The sequence below is a fragment of the Malania oleifera genome, chromosome 7 (genome assembly GCF_029873635.1).
Source record: "Malania oleifera isolate guangnan ecotype guangnan chromosome 7, ASM2987363v1, whole genome shotgun sequence".
NCBI lineage: Eukaryota > Viridiplantae > Streptophyta > Magnoliopsida > Santalales > Ximeniaceae > Malania > Malania oleifera.
Genome location: NC_080423.1, coordinates 68,405,538 through 68,425,493, shown reverse-complemented (window position 1 = coordinate 68,425,493; position 19,956 = coordinate 68,405,538). Strand labels below are relative to the sequence as shown.

Genomic DNA, 19,956 nt, shown 5'->3' with positions numbered 1-19,956 from the left:
GGAGCAAATGATTTCAGTTCATTCCCTAGTATTAAATCAATGGTAAACTCAACCTCTTGTTTTGGAGGCAGTCCCTGTAAATCATTTGGAAATTCATCAACTATTAGCAAAGAAGTTCGGTTTCATCAATTTGTGTCCTTTATTTCATGTTGCTAGAAACCCAAGACATTTACTAAAATTCCACACTTTCACAAGTAACCCTGTTATCAAACATGAGAGCTTCTTAGTTTGGTCTTATAGAAAGAAGCTGTCACTTGATTTGGATCTTGGGGTACTACTTTCATTCAGAAACAATCAACAAGACCATGACAAATTGATAACCATTCCATTACTAGCATTCTAGCATTATGTCGTAATCCACAATATTCATGATTAGTAAGTCAAATGGGAAATTATGTTCATCAATATGTAAAATGCAATTCCGTCAGATATATAGTTTTCCCATAGGTGAACCAACACATAATGCTACTCAAATGTTTATATTTTAAACAGAACATATGAGCTACGGATGCAGATATGTAGGAGTAGGTAGAACCAAAATTTAATAAAACCCTTGTCCAAGTGATGTGTAAAAGAATCATACCTTCCACCACAGCATTGCTCACTTCCCCATTTGGCTGCTTCACATTCTAATGTCAAGATTGGGATGGTATAATGCTATATGCTCTCCCTTGCACCTTATTCTCTATTTACTTATTTTTCCCCTTATATGAAGCTTCAGCTTTAGGTGAATTTATAGGAGCATTTTGAGTTGGTTGCGCTCATGATTGGGGAAAACTCGTATCTTGTGAAGGATGTGGTTCATAGGGTTGGTAACGAGGAAATTGAGTTGCTGGTGATTATTGTCCTGGTATAATTGGGGAGAGTTAGGGCACTCCCTCCTTATGTGCCCCTCATGTCACACCCACAACATTTTAAAATATTCTGGAGTGGATCACCAATTTGAGTATTTTTTTGTGGTGTTGGAGAAATTTCTAGCTTCTTTCTAGCTGACCCTGTTTTGTTAAATGAAGACCTCTTCTTCTGTTCATAAACTTTCTGAGCTTCTTTAATATTGTTCTATTAAAGCAGCCCTTTCTACTGTTTCTCTAAAACTCAATTCTTTGCCACAAGTTTAGACTTAATAGTAGGTTTCAGTCCTCTTTCAAACTTTTGGACTTTCAATTCTTCAGTGCTGATTAGTTCTGTTCCCGTGATAATTCAGCAAATTTGCTTTCATATTGGCTAAAAAATAAGTTCCTCCAAGTCTACTGCATAAATTATAGTAACTTGGCTTTTGCCCAAAATGCTTTCCGAGAATATTGTTCTTTGAAAATTGTTTAAAAGTCACTCCAATTCTTAGCCTCAACATATCTTATCTGTTGCATAGATTTCCACCAATGGCCATCCTCATTTCAAATAGAGAACTGCGATGATGAGTCTATGCTCATCCAGCATATTGAGCATGTCAAAAAGTTTTTTCACCTTCTGCAGCTAGTTCTCTGCTTCCAAGGGTTCTGGGTTCCCTGGAAAGCTGAGAGGGTTTAATTTCTTGAACTCCTTCATACATTCGTTTTTCAACAATTGTTTCTTCTGGTACTTGCTCCACCACTGTTGGTTCAGCTGACTTTCATGATTATTTTGCTGAGCCAGCAGATTGTTTTGTGCCATCATAGCTGTGGCTTTATAATACTCTGCAAGGCTATATAAATTCCAGTTGAACTCTCCAATTCTCATGGAACATTCTGCTTTGGATTGACACCCTGGTCTTGTCCTATTTGTGGCACATGATTGTCCATGGCTCCATTCCCCAAAATTTGATGTAGGCACTAGATCTAGGGAAGAATTAATTTTGCAAAAATCATCATTTGAAATCAAGTAATAAGCCAGTTAAGAGACTATTTATTAATGCACAAGATACATATGTTTCATGTTTCATAATGCAACCAAAAAGGTTTACTTTGACCAACAGGCTTGGGGCTTTACATACGACAATTTTCACAGTTCTTGGAATAAATAAATTCACCAACAAAATGCAGGCTTTGTGTCTATTATTAGATTACCATTTCACCTAAAAGCTTAAGCTGTTAGATTGTGGACCAACAATGTATATCTAGCTTTGACCCTCCGCTGCATGTGCAGCCCAACGACACATGGAGAGATAAAACATATGATAGATAATGCCCATTACAAGGAATACACGAACGACGAGACTAGAACCCAAGACCTCCTGGTAGCTAGCTCAGACACCATGGAATAATTGAATAAAATGGAAGACCTGATCATAACGATAGGTCCCTCCCTCTGTTTATGATATATGAGTACATACCAATGACCAGATTCCCATTCCTGCCCATTCCCGCTGTTTCAGCCTTGGCCCAGTGTTGTCTGGTAAGAGAAGTGTGAGATTCCAAAAAATAGTGGTCCAGGGGCAGTGGAGCAGTAAGTGGTCTACAGCTTCAGCATCTTAGATGCATAGAAAGCATCAATAGACCAAAGTGAAACTCAGTACTTCCCCAATGCTACCAACTGTTGAGTTTGCTTATAAGAACTTTGTGAATCGATCTGTGGGTAAGTCCTCTGTGCATATTTGGTCATAAAACCTATGCACTCATTGACCCTGTCCCTTCACCACCAGATGCCTGTATTTCTAATCTTGCAGTGTCTTTTGTTTGTCACATCCTCGAGTTGCATGCTAGGGTTAGGCATAAACTTGCCATGAGTAATATGGATTCTAAACTTGCTACTAATGTGCATCGTAAGGCTAGAGAGTGTAATGCGGGTGATAGTGTCTTGGTTCACATTAGAGATGAAAGCTACCCTAGAAATTCCTTTATGAAACTCCATGCCTGTGCCATTGGACCACTCTCCATCGTTATGAACTCCTAACGCATATTTGAATGATGAGAGTGTTGATTCTCCGATAGACCACCCCACTATGGATGCTATATTGCTTACTTATGATGATGGTTGTGAGAGCGATTGAGAGCTGTTAATCTGGTATTTGCAATTAAACTCTCCAGAATCCAGCTCCTTTCAGGGAGTATAATGGAGGACCGTACTGTTGTTTTAGCTGCCTATTTAGTGTACATACTTTGGGTGTAGATTTGGCAAACTAGGATGCATGTATTGGACTTTGTTTTATATTTTTTATTATTTAGGGGTTAATATATGATTTTTAAAAAAAGTTATTTATTTATTTAATTTTAATTTTAATTTTAATTTTTTGTGTAAATAGAAGAGATTTCATTAAAAAGAAAATGTACAAGAAGGAACAAAGGAAATCACTGTATGAAGAAAAGAAGGCAAAGAAGAAAAAACAACAATCAAAATAACACATGAAATGCATTTTTGTTTTAAGTTTTGCACTCTCTTTTGTTATAAGTAACTCATTTCTTGGCCTTTGATCCCCCAATCACTAAGAATGTTTTTGATCAGTGTAATGGGATATGTCTGTTTACCTATCTCTTGACTCGAAATGGGGGAGCCAGTTTGAAGAAGGTTCCTAAGAGTGTCCAGTGAGTCTTTCTGTTAATTTACAAACACACTCCTTTAAAGCAACCAGCTGCAAAAGTCCATAGTGAAGTCATATAATGAATCCTATCCCAGAGCACATCATGATATCCCCCTTAAAGATACCTGCATTCCATTCCAAACAAATACCCCAGAGAGTACTGAAAAACCCATCCTCCACAAAGTCCATCATTCTCTGCTCCTATCAAATCTTGTTAATGAAATAGCCAACTACTCATCATTTCAGGCAAACCCAGTTATTTCTTTTTAGATTACCACTTTAGCTAAAATCTTAAGCTATTAGGTTGTGGGCCGATGATGCATGTCAAGCTTTAACACTCCCCCGTAGGTGCAGCCCAATAGCACGCGGAGAGATAAACAAATGATAAAAAACATCCATTACAGGGAATACAATAATTTTTAATAAACGTGGGCCACAAGACTAGAACCCAGGACCTCCTCGTAACCTGCTTTGATACCTTGTTAGATTATCACTTCACCTAAAAGCTTAAGCTATTAGGGTTGTGGGCCAACAATGCATAACAACTTTTAACATTTCCAAAAAAGCCAAGCTAACTTATTCTAATGCTCCATAAGAAAGAACAGTGCAGATAAAAATGAGAAGCAGATCTTTAACTGTCAAAACATAAAGTACACATATCTCGAGGTAAAGCCTTAGAAGGCCTCCTACTTTGTAAAATATTGTTGGTCTTATCTCTAAGAAAAACCAACCAAATGAAAGTCATTCCTATAGGGGGACTTTGGCCATCCAAATACTACAATGAAGCAAAAAGGACATGTTTTCATGAATCATATGCTTAAAAATGGATTTACAAGAATAACCCCCGATGAATCCAGGACCCACAATTGAATGCCCCTCCTATTGGATGGGTGACAACCTCCAACAAACACAACAAAGAAGAGAGATCCTTCACATCGCTATCATTAAGAGACCTACGAAAATGGAAAAGGGATACTATCTCCTTTAGAGATCAAAAAGGAAGAAATAGCTTCATTATGCAGCGAAACTCAAGGGAAGATGAGGAAAAGGAAAAAAGAAAAAAGAAAAGCACAGAATCACCCTACCAAATCTCTTACTAAAAATGAATTCATGAACCATTACCACAAGAAATTTGGTTTAAGGAACAAAGAGAGAATAGATCTGCGAAATTCACCTCTAAGGACTCAAAATAACATCTCATTCCAAAATTAGCATCCTACCCATTTACCTGTATGTTGAGTAACTTTATGACAAAAGGAATTCTCCTCTAAGGGAAACTACTATTTACCCATTAAAGATGTGCTTTTAGGAACTGACTTACCAAGACCTATTCCTCTCTCCTTCTTAGACCTATAAACAATTTCCCAACCTATCCCGAACCACAAATGAAAGAAAATATCTCGTGTCTAACTACACCTACTGGAGTTCTAAAAATGGACAAGAAATGGTGGATTGGAGAGGAATGTGGTTGTTTGATGCATGAGGGCAAGTTTTTTGTTTTGAATTGAGGCAAGAGTAAGGTGAATAAAGGTTGGCGGGAGATACCCAATTTGAAGGGCTTGATCAAAGATAATGGAAAAGATGAGGGATTTTCTGAGGTGGGGTTCTAGAGTCAGATTTTGTTGTTTCTGTTGTTGCTCTGTTCATCTTTTTTCTGTTCTGTGAAGATTCCCAGTTCTCTGACTACTTGTAATTCTTCTCTCTGTCTCAATATGTTTCTTTAGTTATCTGAAAAATCAATAGAGAGGGATGCTAGAAAGACAAGCTTGAATGAGGGTGATACGACTATCAAAAGAAAATTTGGCCTTCCGCCCATCCAGACCCTTAGACACCTCTCCACCATAGGATCCCCACAGACCAACAAGCCTAAGACTACCACCCAGAGGAACCCCTAAATAAGTGAATGGCCAGTCTAAAATACCACAACTAGCTAAAGAGGCTTATTCTAAAGAGCTAGTATAGCTAAGATTAATACCTGCAGTTATGTTTTGGAACAATTAGTTTGTGTTTGAATCTAATCAGAATTTCCCTCTATGTTTATTTTTTCCTTCTCTGTGTCTAACATACAGCACTTCTTCCTCTTCTTTCTTCTCCTTGACAAGATAAGAGTTCCTTTAATCAAACACTTTCTGTTGCAATCTTAGTAATTAAAAATCACATGCTGTTTTCATAATACCTTGTGTGTTGCATAATTAGAGAGCATTGTGGTATGCTTTTGGTTATGGCAAGGAATGAAATGGAAAAAAACAAAAAAACAAAAAAGAAGATGTGAGCCAAAGATCATAAGGAGTCATTCTATTGGCAATTAGGAACATCGGAAGAGAAATCACTTCAGACCTCAAAAACAAAACCTAATGCTTAAATTTGATAGGAGCTTGTATATTTTGTTCTAGTTTAACCATGATGGACATTTTGTTGAAATTAAAAGGGGCTATTCAGGAGTTGAAAGTGAAATTTGCATGCAATCTGATGTTAATTTTTTTTCTCCCAATTTTTCCCTGAAAATTTACATTTAGAGATTTTGAGGGCTTATAAATTATCCTTTCTCTAGTCCTCCCAAGTTCCCAACCCCCTAAAATAAATAGAATAAAAATAAAATAAAATGAAACTTGCTTTCTCATGCAGGTGCAGCAGCTGCTGAATTCTCAGCTCAAGTTTTGCCAGGGTTTCTACAAACATTGGGTTCCATGAGGAGGTTTATCCCATTCTGGCTTTTATGTCACTCCAACTTTTGGTGTGTGTGTGTATGTTCATGTGCATTTAATATTTGTTAATTTTTTTTAAAATATTTTGATGCAGTCCTCCCGATGCGCTAGTGGAAGCGTTTCTTAAGACTGATGTTGCATTTAGGAATGAATTGGAATTACTTCGTAAAGCTGGAGGTGTTATTAAGAAAGACTGGCATCCTGGCTGTACGGCAATTGCCGCTCTAGTAGTGAGAAACAAACTTTTTGTTGCGAATGCTGGTGATTGCAGGGCAATCTTATCTCGGGCTGGCCAACCCCATGTTCTTACTAGGGTGAGCTATAACTTGTTTAACAAACAAAGTGCTTCTAAGTCGTGCAGTTCTCAGACAAATTGACTTTTATGTAGTAGGATCATGTTGCAAGCTGCCCTGTGGAGAGACAGCGTGTTATTAATGCAGGGGGACAAGTCAAGTGGCAAGTGGATACATGGAGGGTTGGTCAGGCTGCTCTTCAGGTTTTACGTTTTTCCTTTGAAGATCTTGTCTAATGTTTGCCTAAATGGCAGAGAATTTTTTCCCCTTTTTTCTACAATGCTCGCAGTGGGAATATTTCTTTTCCGTGATTTCACTTTTAAACTTCTATTTTGTAATGGAATTTGGAAACTTCTTTTAAAAACTAATAGAATATTTCTAATTAATAATTTTGTATAAAATGATTAAGTTTCTTTATGGACACAGGGTTGGGGAAAACTCTCAATCATGGTATGCTGAACTCCTAGATAACACATGCTTTTTGACCATATTAATTTGTTCAAAATCATGCATTAAATTCCTAGCTCAAGCCCAAATTGGATGAATCTTAAAAATATCTCATTAAGTCTAACTTTTACTTGCTTTAATTGGCTGATGATTTTTCATGTTTAAAAGTAGAAAACAGCCTCAAAACACTACTGTAAATAGTGACATATAGGTTTAATATTTTTTAATTTCTTTTACCTTTTTCCTTCTATGACAAGAGGGACCAAATCATGTATATTTACATGCCTTTAGCAAAATAAATCTGATTCAATGGTTTTAATGTTTTCTCTAATCTGTTAAAAATTATAGATGTGCTATCATATATTCAGCATATGAATCTTATAATTCCCCCAATTTTAATTTTTTCGAATTTGTAGGTATGGAAGGTGGATTTCTTATCAATCAAAATTAAGGACCAAGATGGGTCCAATTGAGAAAAGTGAGAAAAATTCAAAGGCACTTATGTTATATGTAACCTTTTTTAGTGTTGAAATTTCAAGGTTTATTACATTGAGAAATGGCCTTACCACCTTTCAGACTTTCAGCACAGGGATTGTATTTGCATTAACATAATTAGAGATGAAGCAAGGCTTCCTAATCCTTTACTTTTCTCTTTCCTTCTCTTACACTAGCCTTCTTCTCTAGAGGTCAACAGTCTGTTTGAATGATGTAAACATTTATTCTTCATTTCTCCCCAATTAGAAAGGTCTTTTGGTGCCTTTATTTACATACTCCATTTTTTTGAGGGTTCAATCCCATCATTCTGATATAATGTGTAGATTGACTTGGAGTGTTGACACTTTTTTTTTGGGAAAAACTATTCCTTCTCTTTGGAGGGAGTTCGCAATATTTAGGAATGTAGCCCTCTGTTTGGAGGTGTACCTCGATTTTGGACAACACTGGTATTTTATCAAATTAGAACATTCCTGGCATTTGCTAAATGATTATGTAAGGCTTGCTTTGCTAGGCTGGATATATTTTAGTCATACAGTCTGCTTCGGTAACACAAAGTGCTTTGGGCAGCTGATCAGCGGTGGTTTGGGTATGGTTAAGTTTTCTAGTTTATTGATGCTCTGTTAGCTACTAAATTGATTTTGAATTTTTAAACATGTATTTTTTGGTTTGGAGAAAGAGCTACATTTTAGGTGTTAAAGCTTGATATACATTATTGGCCCACAATCTAACAGATTAAGTGATTGAGACCCTAGGGTTTTATTGTAGGGAAATTGAGGAAATTGAAAAGATAGAAAATAGAAAGAGAAAATATGGTTGATCACTTCGAGGGGATCTGCCTCCACATTAGCCAAAGGCACTAAATTATGTTATTGTTTCAATGAAAAAATCCCATAGGGTTACATATATATAGGGTAGAGAACCCTACCCCAATTAAGAATGTGAAAAAGCCCAATCCAAGTCCTTGATAGATTCAATCCTAATTGATCTGGGAATCGAAGCACATTAAATAGAAATCCTAATTGATATGGGAATCATAACAATAAATAGAAATCCCAATTGATTTGGGACCAAACAAATTAATTAGAAATCCCAATTAATTTGGGAATCCTAACATTAAGCTTTTGGGTAAAGTGTTTGCAAACTTGGTATCAGAGCTATGGTTGGTGGGAAGTCCTGGATTCTAGTCTTGTTGCCCACATTTGTTGTGATGTGGTTAAAAAATATCTTATTCCATGTAATGGGTATTCTTTTTGTTTGTTTATCTTTACCAGATGCAATTGGACTGGACATGTGGGGGAGTTTTAAATCTTGATATATATTTTTGGCCCACAACATAATTGTTTAAGTTCTTATATAAAGTGATTCCATATTTTTAGGAAAATAGAAGCAACATAGAGTGTCTCTACTCACTAGGGACACTTTGGAAGCACACTGGCTGCTTAATGATTAACTTGGGAATTTTTGCTAAAGAACATCTTACACAGAAATTTTGTAATTGTTGATATGCATACAGTAAAATTATGATATGATTGTTTGAACTTTGGTGTGATGGTTACATATAATTCAAGTTTCTTTTTTTTTTTTTTTGGGGGGGGGGGGGGGTGAAGGGGGTGGAATTCTGATCAAGAAACTGATGGTAGGGATTATTCTGGTAGAGCTGATAGCATGCTAGATTTTTTGGAAAAAAACTTCACTCTCTAATATTTTCTTATTCAGGAAACTTATTTCTTCATCTTGTTTTGCACCAATGTTTATATTTTTAAGAATGTAAGAGCATGAACTGGCAGTGACTTGGATTTCATCGTGCAATCTTTTGTTTGTCAATTTTCCTCTTTAACAGGTTACACGCTCCATTGGTGATGATGATCTGAAGCCTGCTGTAACTGCTGAACCTGAGATAACAGAAACTCTTCTGTCCGCAGAGGATGAATTCCTGGTAAGGAGTATAATTATGGTAAATATTGTGATGCAGGCCCAAATGTCTGATGCAACTTGAATTCTAATTCCATTCTAGGTAAAAAGTTTGCAATGCTCGAAGAGCAAGAAAGTTAAGTTTACAAACCAGATATACTAAAATACTACTTGGCAAAAGAAAAAGGTCTTAAAATATGGCAGATATGATCCTTATGTAAATACCTTAACCCTATGTTTGGGAGATTGGATTTTAGGCCTTGGATTTGGATTTGTATGGATTTTGACAAAATGGCGTGCAAAATTGTATTGAATTTTGTCCAATACATTCAAATAGAAGACTCGATATCTATGCTTCCAAAGCCAACCTAAATAGAAACAATGAAAATACAATAAAAATTAGAAAAACATAATAGCTCTTTCTTGCATGGAACATCATTATCTTCCAATAATGGTTTTAACTTTCCACAAAATTGTTGAAATTTCCGCGCTTTTCATCACCCTCAGAACTGAAATGGCAGTCAATTTCAGTTTTGCATTTTTTTTTTCAAAATTTCAACAAATCTCAAAATCTTAAAATTTCAGCAAAATTTATCAAAAATTTAACTTTTGAATGAAATTTCCTTGAAATTCAAATTTGAAATTCAAAACTCAAATTGAAATCTCTCTCTCTCTCTCTCTCTCTCTTAAATTTAAGCTAGAGATTATTACAAGAAGGATAATGAGTTATAATTTTCAGACTTTTGAAATTATATGAATTATAGCTTCCAAACTTTTGGGTGGGGAGCAAGGTAAGGAAAGGTCAATGTGAGCTGAAAACTTTGAAGTGTTCTATTAACTACGATGGAGAAAAGAGAGTAAGAAGGGGCTTCTTTAGTTTATGTTTAGGTATTTCATTGTTTTATTTTTTTCTTAAATATATTTCTTTTACTTCTGTCTTTATTTTTTCTCAAGACTCCTGATCCTCCTTGGTTTTGTGGTTCTTTTCTCCTCTGTTAGTAAATTTCCTTTTTTATAGAAAAATTTCTTTAAGAATATGAGCTAACACAATTACCCATATTCAATTTCTCATAAAAAACTTTGGTTAGAGAAAACTTGACCTCAAGTTTTGAAATGGCATAGTTAGTGATAATCTGAACTTCAACTAAGTAGCGGAATGAAGAGTTGGTGTGAATTAAATCACATCCTATCACCATAGGAAAGTTGCAAATATATCTCACAACTAAAGACACATCAATTGAAAGCTCCAAATATTCCACGTCATGGTCATAATATGATTGTACAATCCAGACTTGCCTAATCGATTTGGATTGTGTGTAGAATCGGAATCAAGTAGGATCCTAGTAGGATCATATAGGATTGTAGAATTGCGATCCTACTGATCCTGCTTGTGCAACAAAATATGTATCTTTCTGTTTTGAATTTTTTTTTTTAAAAAAGGCCCAATTTATATTTTTATAGGCCCAAACACTTTACTTTTGCAATAGACAAAATCTTTACTTTTTGCAATAGACACAAAATTCGGTCCAGCTGGTCCAAATGCATCAAAATTAGGGAAAAATAATGGGCATCTCCTGGTTCCAAGTCAAGAGAGCAGCTGAGCATCTCCTGAAAGCTCTCTTCCTTCGAATCCAAAAGCTCTCTAAGAGCTCAGGGTTCTTGACTGGTAGACCCCAAGTTATCTATCTGCTGGCTGGGACTGTTCCTTCTTCCTGCAGCAGTTGAGGCCAGCTGACAGCTTTGAGATCAGTAGAGAGCTTCTACAACCAAGGAGTTGTATAGCCAGGCTGAGAGCTTAAGGTTGCAGGCTTGTAGCAGTTATGCATTATCTTTGTTGATTTTACTTTCTTCCTCTTCTTTTCTCTCATCATTGGCAAGCTAGAGACTAATTTTATTTCCGCAAAGCAGAGAGCATAAAGCTTTCTTTTTCTTCTTCTTTTTGTTTCAACTAACAAAATGTTCTTACCCCTTCAACAAAAGCCTTTCTTTTTCTTCTTTTCTTCCTCTTTCTCCACTCTTTCCTTCTTATTTTTCTTCACATGGTCTGATTACAAAGCCACAGAAGCTGAGAAGTTTACAGCAATTTGAATTAAGATTAGCAATTTATTCTTGCTTTTTTATTCATTATTTTTTGCTGTTTTTTTTTAAATTTATTTTTATTTTTATTTTTAAACTAAAATTATTGAATAACAAGCTAGCAACATTGTGTCCTTTGCAGAGCATTTTGCAATTCAGACCATTCAAAATTGTTTGTTATGGTCAAATTGTTGAAGGAACCCGCTAGGCGCTAACTAGCAAGCTAGCGACATTCCTTAAATCTGTTTTAATTTCTTAAACTTACTATCATGTTTTTAAGTTTATTTTATTGAGTATTCATTAAATTCTAATACATAAACTTTTAATTTATTTTACATTGTAAATAAAATCTTACGGTCCACAATTTGATCTTGCAGATTCCCCCAACGTTCCTATGTAGGATTCCTATTCTAACCACCTCGATCATGGTTCACACTTTTGAAAAAACTATTGGGATGCAAGACCTTAATTTGAGGAAATATTAGCTGATCTACATTTTTCCTGCAATCATGGAAGGCTCTAAGATATTTGAATAAAGTAATAATTACTCCAAACAAGAAATTAAATTAATCTCCAAATTTAATGGAATATCAAGTAAATATGTTTTCAGTCCATATTAAAAAATAACGAGAAAAATATCACCAGATTTGGTTAAAGGACGTGGAGAGAAAAGTAGTGGATGGAAATACGTATTCAATGGATGGAGGAAAAATCACATGAAGAATATTCTCCACAATATCTTCAATAACTAAGAAATCTTTAAGAGAATCTAGAGTAGAAAAATGTGGTATATCCTTTGGGGCAAAAGTGAGAAATTGATGTTTGGAAACTGACTCATTAATAGGCATTTGAGTCTTGTAGTTGGCAGCTGATCTTGATTTTCATTGCGAGTCTCAATAATTAAGTTTGGGGACAAGTCAGGGTTCCTGTTTGATCTAGAAGAAGTATCGACCATGTCTAGGGTCCCTAAAGACAAGTCTAGGGATGCATCTTGATAAGAAGACTTGTGTCTTATGCCTATTGAGGGGTTTAGAAATTGTGCACTAATAGCAAGACAACGTAGAAAAATGCTGATGAGACTTCCTAAAATGAGAGGTGATGTTCTTGTCATTGAAAAACTGGAGAAATATCTTGACTTTCAAAGCCACTTGATAAAAATCTGACGAAGTGATTTAGTCTTTGGGTTTTGAGAAGGAATTTAACTCCTAATTTTTTTTTAAATCCCTTTTTAACACTGAAAATATTTGTGCTCTTGTTCATATCACATCTTCACATAAAATTATTAAATTTGGAAAAATATTCACACGCTAGATGGCAATTGAGTAAGATTATACAATTGGTCTACTAATTATGTCCAATAAGAACTTGGGAGATATTTATCTTTTAAAAGGTATTTCATTTTAGGCTAAGTGGTAGCAGGGGGTTCCAAAATATGCAATGTACCTTTCAATCTTTTGCCATTCCAGTAACTCTTGTATTAGCAGAGTGGATGCATTGTTTATCCATATCAATCAAAATATCTCTGTAAGTTGGTTAGCCAATCTGAGAAAAGGTCCGGACATAAACAGCCATCACAATCAAAGGGAGCCATGACACCTAGGTTAACTCACACTCACTTGTTGATTTCCAACTATTTTATTAACATATGTGCTGATGTGACCTATTTTATTTTCTTGGAGTAAATAAGCAATAGGATGGGTTTGTAAGGATAAGAGTATAGGAAACAAAATTAAGGTGTGATGCAAAAAGTGAGGTAATTGTTAGATTACCACTTTACCTCAAAGCTTAAGCTGTTAGTTTGTGGGCCAACAATGTATATCAAGCTTTAACACTTCCCCGCATGTACAATCCTATAACATGTGGAGAGATAAACACACGATAACACCAAGCATAGGGAATACAACAATTTTTTTAAACTCCACAATAAACATGGACAACAAGACTAGAACCCAGGACGTCTAGGTAACCAACTCTGATTCCATGTTAGATTACCACTTTACCTAAAGGCTCACCACACAATAAACGCCGGCAACAAGACTAGAACTTAGGACGTCCTGATAACCAGCTTTGATACCATGTTAGATTATGACTTTATCTAAAAGCTTAAGCTGTTAGGTTGTGCACCAGCAATTTATATCAAGCTTTAATAGTATGGTTGTTGTTTTATTTGAAGAGCAAGAGAGAGGAACAAAAAAGTATGTACAGGGGTAGTACAAAATTTCCTAGCTTATCAATTTTATAAGAAACATTAAATTAAGAAATTTTTTCCCTTGACAATCAAGATCTTGCAGTGGCAGTCAAAATATCATTGTGTCAGGATTAAAATATGCTGCTCATAGTGAATCTATCTTCAGTTTCTCACACCAGATATGACTGCCTTAAAAGCAGTCCAATTCTCTTTTCGCTGGTAAAAATAACTTATCTTAGGCCACTACGCATGGGTAGTTGGTTGGATGGTATGGGGTCTAGGTACTAGGAAATCAGGTCAGGCTTGCAATCATAGCTAGAAAATCTGTAAATAAAAGGATAAACATTGGAAGGGCTTAATGCTTTTGGCAACCTGCTACTGAAAGTTGCGTAAAAAAGAATCTCAAAATAAAGCCCAAAATAACAAAAATATCCAAAACAACTGTAAATTAACTAAATTTCCTAAGATACCTAGATTTCCAAACAAAAACATATCTCTAATTTCTAAATTGTCTAGTAGAATATGATCGCCAAGAGTTTTCTATACACAGCCCCTTAAATTCGTTGTCTGAGAAAATAAAACTTGAGAGAGAGAGAGAGAGTTATCATTTACATTGAATTAGAAAATAACTCCAATGTAATAAAAAGATAAAAAAGTCTCCATTAATTAAATAAATAAAACCTAAAATAACCATAAGGACTAAAACAACGCTGAATTAATAAAAATTCCCAAGATATCAAGATTTACCAAACAAAAAAAAAATCTATTTTGTAAATCTTCATAATAGGAAATCTCCCATGAGAATCCCTTCTAATTGAGAATTGACAATCTTTTGGTATATCCTTGTCAGAATTAAAGGAAGAATATGAGAGTGCAAAGGATGGGTTTAACCTTGCTCATCTTAGCATCAATCCTTTCATCCTAATGGGAAGTTAGTCAGAACCTTTTTTATCTGTTGTTGCTGCTCTCTTTTCAATTTTTTTTCCCTGTTTCTCCACCCCAACCCTCACTGCAACTCACAAATTGAAATGATTTCAAAGGGAAACAGAACCAGACAGTTGGGTTAGACAGGTTGGGCCAAGAAGATCCTCTAGAGCGGTCAAGTCTTTTTTGTGGAGGTTTGGACCTGGTTTTGAATTATGGTTCTGGGGGTTAGTTCACAGGTCAACCTGGTTCATTTTAGCTACCTTCTATATAGGAATGTAAATGGATCGAGGTTGGTAGAGATCCTACCCTTCCTTATGTGGCGTATCAGTTGGGGGGATTTTATTGATCTGAGGCAGATTAGTGGCTATAATATTTTGTTGCCGTGAATCCGCGCTATATATATATATATATATATATATATATATATATATATATATACACACACACACACACACAGACATGCACATATATATAGAACAACCGAACTTTTAAGTCTCACTAGGAAGAGTTGGCTATATAACCAAGCATAGGTCTCACTAGATTGGGTTGGCTACATGAACACTCTACTGCCATCCAGCCCCAATCTGCTTCACCCACTTAACATCCCTACAATTTGGGAGCTCAAATCCAAGTGATATATCAGATATTCTGTGGCAATAATGAAACAATGCTGGGAGTTGAAGACAGCTAAAATGATGGCGATGGTGATTGGGGACAATGATGGCACCAGCAAGAACCTGAGACCAACAGCTATAACGCCTATACTGATTGACAATGAAGAGGATGAAGTACTCTAAACGCTAGAATTATTTCAAATAGCTTATATTGATCTGAAAATTGATTAATGCTGGCTTCAATTTCTGTTCAGAGTTGGGGTTGGCTGGGGTCTATTGGAGCTAGAAGGGATCTGGGTCTGTGTGGCTTATTTCTCTGCTTCTGCTTGTTTCTGTTTGTGGCTGCAATTTTTTCTCTTCTCCTGTTTTATTATCTTTTTTCTGCTTGGTTCTACATCGCGGTAGCGGCAGCGTAACGTAACGGTAATGGGTGTAATTAGAAGTGGGAGTAACGGATGTTACAAAACGGGAAGTGGGTGTAACAGCCGTGGATTTTTTTCCAAGCACGCCCAACCTTGTGCATATTATTGCACTTGCATTTTTTAAGCTTTTAAACCTTCTTAGAAAGAGTTTTAGTATATTTTGGATCATTTAGTTCAACCAAGTTATATGGTAAGGACAAGAAGTTTACATTTGTTTTAAACCACTACTAATAGAAAAATTACGTGTGTGCGTATTTATACTTCTTATGTGTTATAAATTCTTATGTGTGCTAAATTAATTAATAAAAAAAAATACATTATACATTCCGTTAATCTATTAGACACATAAGACGTACGAATAATACAAATATAAAATAATTAGAAAAGAAAGAAGGTTGAAGTTGAAAATAATATAATATAAATGTTAAATTACTAATATTATCAAAATAAAATATTTTGCTAACAAGTATTTTCAAATTGTTAATTAATGCATCTCTTGTGAGTATTTAAAAAATAGTAATTTTGTATCATTGTTATCCTCATTATAATCTTTTTCCCCTCTTGCCACATAGTAGATTTATGAAAGAGGGGGAAAAACTGAGAAAATAAAATAAAAAATAAAATAAAATTTTCGGCGTAACAGTCTTGTAGCAGTTACGTAGCGGTTGTAGTGGCCTTCACGTAACAGTCGCGGTCCATATGGCCGCTATGACTGATTTTTCTTCCCAACGATTTCGCAGTGTAACGGTATCGGTAACCCGAAAAACCGTTATGTAACACATTATGTAACAGTTGTGGCCGTTATTTAAAACCATGGGGGGTGGGGTTGGGTTGGGTCGGGTTGGGTTGGGGTGGGGCACAGCTGTGACTAAAAGGCATTGAGTGGGGAGACTGGAGAAAAAAGTTGTGCTCGCATCGGATCAGATCTACTTCAATACAAATTGATGCAGGACCAATATTTAATGCAACTTGAATTCTAATTCAACTATAAATAAAACTAGTACATAAAAGCCTTATAGAGGCTTTTAACGTTCAGAGAAGAAAAATAATTTTAAATTAAACTTTGATAAATAAATTGTCCTAAAATCTCAAAGACATCTCAGAAATACCATAAAAAAAAATAAAAATAAAAACAATAAAATTCAAAAAGTAGAAAAGCTGTTGCTCACATGCTGCATTATGATGGTTTCTTGTGGTTTATTTGGCCATATGTAATTTAGTCTATAGAATTAAATTTTAAAAATTTTACATAAAGTGCAATACAATTTAAACTTCCTCAAATTCATTGGTGCCAGAATATTGCTCTTGAAATTATGAAGCTGAGGAAAATGTGCTAGATCTGTTAGTGGACTTTAGATGAGTCTTTTTTTTCATTTAGTGATTTGTTCCAAATAGTTACATGATAAATGTTAAAAAATTAAATGGATAGACATGTGGATAGTATGTCCATGTATTGCAAATCACATTTCTCAGAGTCTCCAATTGCAAATAAGTGACTTCTGAGAACCTTTCTGGTCAGAAAGGTGCTGCAGATAGGTTGAGTCGAATACACAGGAGTCATGTCTCCTCCTGTGCCCCCAAAAAACATAAATTTTTTTTTTCTATATAATCTACACCTTGATCTGAGGCTGTTATCTCATCCAATTATAGAGGGTTACTGGGCCCTGAGTTATAGCATGATCTTGAGCCTAATGGGGCCTCAAGATGTATCTTTAGCTGTTCCCTTTTCATATGTACTGTGAGTTCTTTTGATTTTAAGACGAGCACTTTTGACACTTATTGAACTAGAAATGAATAGAGGAAGTATTCTGGTATGCTTTACCAGAGAATTGATTTGTCTAGTCAGAAGAAATTCCATATTTTGTTTGAATTCTTTCACCATAGCATCAACATGATCAGGCCAGGTTTTAATTTTGTAGCATATTTGTTTCTTCTACCTTTACCTGTGTCTCCTATAGTGTCACGGTCCGACTATTTTCACACCCTTGTGAAGGGCTGTGCGGCGCTAGCTAAAGCACTCTTGTTTAACTAGCCAGCCCATCATTTACTAACATTCATCCACGAAGCACTTTCATTAACATTCATTCAGATAGCAGCAGAAACAGTAATCAATTCATGAAAGCCGTGGTAAGCAAGCAGTAAACATTGAAGCAAACGTAATTCATTAACAAATCCTCCGTTGACATGGTGTACTTAGCGAGGGAGGCAAGTAGGCTAAGCGTGTTGACAATTGCTAGTGAGTTTTACAATGATTGATGAACACTCACCCTCCCCTAAAGAGGTTTTTATGTAATTATCATCATGGCACTAGGAAACATCAAAGTGACCGAGGAGTCATACTGCCTTATTTGGCATATAAAGACACTACTAGCAGAAAATAACCCTACACTAGTATTTACATGATGGAAACCCATCCCAAGCACACGAGATAAGCGGTCACAGGCAAGCATAATGCCCTGAACAAGCTTAGCTCGTGACATCCATGTTCTTACTACTAGCAAAGGGTTCATAACCATGAGCGAGAGCTTGTTTTGCATATAGTGGCCGACGGACAGGAGAAAAAGATTAAAAGAGGAGATAAGAAAAACAAGACAAATCAAACATTGTGAGATGGAGAGGTCAAAGGAAAAGAAAATGTTTGTACAGAATCCCTACCTTATCTTCCTCGTGATCCAATATTTTGTTGATTTCTAGAACTCTGTTTAGTTGTGTACAAGTAAATGATTGTGCATCCATTCAGGGGACTTGCTCATAATTTATAATCATGGCATTGGCAAAAAAAATTTTCCCCATCGGGGCCATTGAACATGAGCTATGCTGTCATGCAGATGACATCATATTGTAATTCTTTATTGGAGCTGAAAAGAGCAGTTTATGAAGTTCTTTGTTTTGAACAATTGCTATTTCAACTTGTACTATCTTATATGCATTTGAACGTAATTTCCATTATTTTCAGGGTATAATAAAATTGTACAATTTTCTTTTTCAGAAACCAATAAATGACAATTTCTTTTTTTCCCTTTACATTTCATAACTCAAGTCATCTTCTGCCAGTTCTCAAAGAATGTTCTAGCAAACTGGCAGAAGTAATTATGATTTTATGGCACTGTTGTTCCATGGAATTTAGCTTCCAAAATATGAGGCAGTTTCAGGACTGCATTAAACAGGGGAACTTTATTTTTCTTTTCGGTCATTTGACACTGATTTTGGTGGGTTTGGTTTTCCCTTATAATGCTTATGTTTCTTACAATTTTGCATGATAATTTCTGTTGTTTGTGGTCTTCAAAAGAATCTTTTGAATTTCGGTGGAACATTACAAGTTATTGAAAGAAGATACAGAAAATAATCACAATTTGGTGGCCAAGATTGATGCATTTTTTAGATCATCTTTAGTATGCATACTATACATCTCATGGCCGTATTGGTACTGAACAGTAATCTTGACATAAAATTGTCAGGTAATGGCTAGTGATGGACTGTGGGATGTTATGAGTGATGCAGAGGTCTTAAACATAATCAGGGACACTGTTAAAGAGCCTGGAATGTGCTCTAAGAGATTGGCGACAGAAGCAGCTGGACACGGCAGCAAAGATAACATCACAGTCATTGTCGTTTTTCTGCGCAGAGTCTCCACAGCGGAGAGAATTTACTAGGTTTAACTTTTCTTTTTTACTTGAGAACAGTAACTGTTGTGGTTGTAGGTTTGTAGTGGTGAGAAAAGTGAATCTAATAATCCATAAAATAAAACTTGTGTATTATTCCTTTTGTGAGGGTGAGCAATGGACCAATTGTGAGGTTGTTAGACTCAAACCAGGTTCAAGTCAACAAAGCTACCTCTATAATTGTGGAGGTAAAGCTGGGTACACCATGTCCTCCCCAGAATCCAATATGATGTGGTATCCTTTTGCACTTAATGTTATGTTTATCATCTTTTAGTGGGGAAATTTGGCTACCATTTGTGTAAAATGTTTGTAGTATGTGCATCATTATGTTGAAATGTTGCTATATATTTTTGCTAGGTTTTGGAGTAGTGTAATTTGTATTTTCTTTCAGCAGTCAGGTCAGTTTAGCTATACACATTTGTTAGCTCTGTTAATACCGCAGTATCAATTGACTTGTCATCCCAAATGAAATGTAGAAGTCTAGAAATCAACGAAGATGTTACTCTGTTCCAGGAAATTGTGACCTTGACAACCTTCAAATGCTGATATCCCTAACTGCAGCCCCTCTTATGTTACCAAAGAAGAAGAAACCGTTTGATTTGGAAAAAAATGAACTAATAAAGGACTCTGATTAGATGAAATATTTCTGAATATGTGATTCTCATAATGTTTAATACCTTTGTAGTTTGTCCAATTAGCCAGTGCTTGGCTAATACCTTTGTT

General features: G+C 35.6%; 1 protein-coding gene across 3 annotated transcripts in view; it reads left to right on the top strand.

The window, feature by feature from the left end:
• LOC131160424 (protein kinase and PP2C-like domain-containing protein) overlaps positions 1-19,523 on the top strand; it is a 43,105-nt gene extending 23,582 nt beyond the window's left edge. Inside the window, exons 8-12 of one of the 3 annotated variants that reach the window (XM_058116092.1) lie at positions 6,119-6,188; positions 6,293-6,512; positions 6,590-6,694; positions 9,274-9,369; positions 19,030-19,523. In XM_058116092.1, the coding sequence (XP_057972075.1) occupies positions 6,119-6,188; positions 6,293-6,512; positions 6,590-6,694; positions 9,274-9,369; positions 19,030-19,224 (686 nt within the window). In that variant the 3' untranslated portion in view covers positions 19,225-19,523. Of the gene's footprint in view, positions 1-6,118; positions 6,189-6,292; positions 6,513-6,586; positions 6,695-7,354; positions 7,438-9,273; positions 9,370-19,029 lie in introns of those variants that run through there. The other 2 variants (XR_009138043.1, XM_058116093.1) reach the window with 2 other exon arrangements.
• The last annotated feature ends 433 nt before the right edge of the window (positions 19,524-19,956 follow it).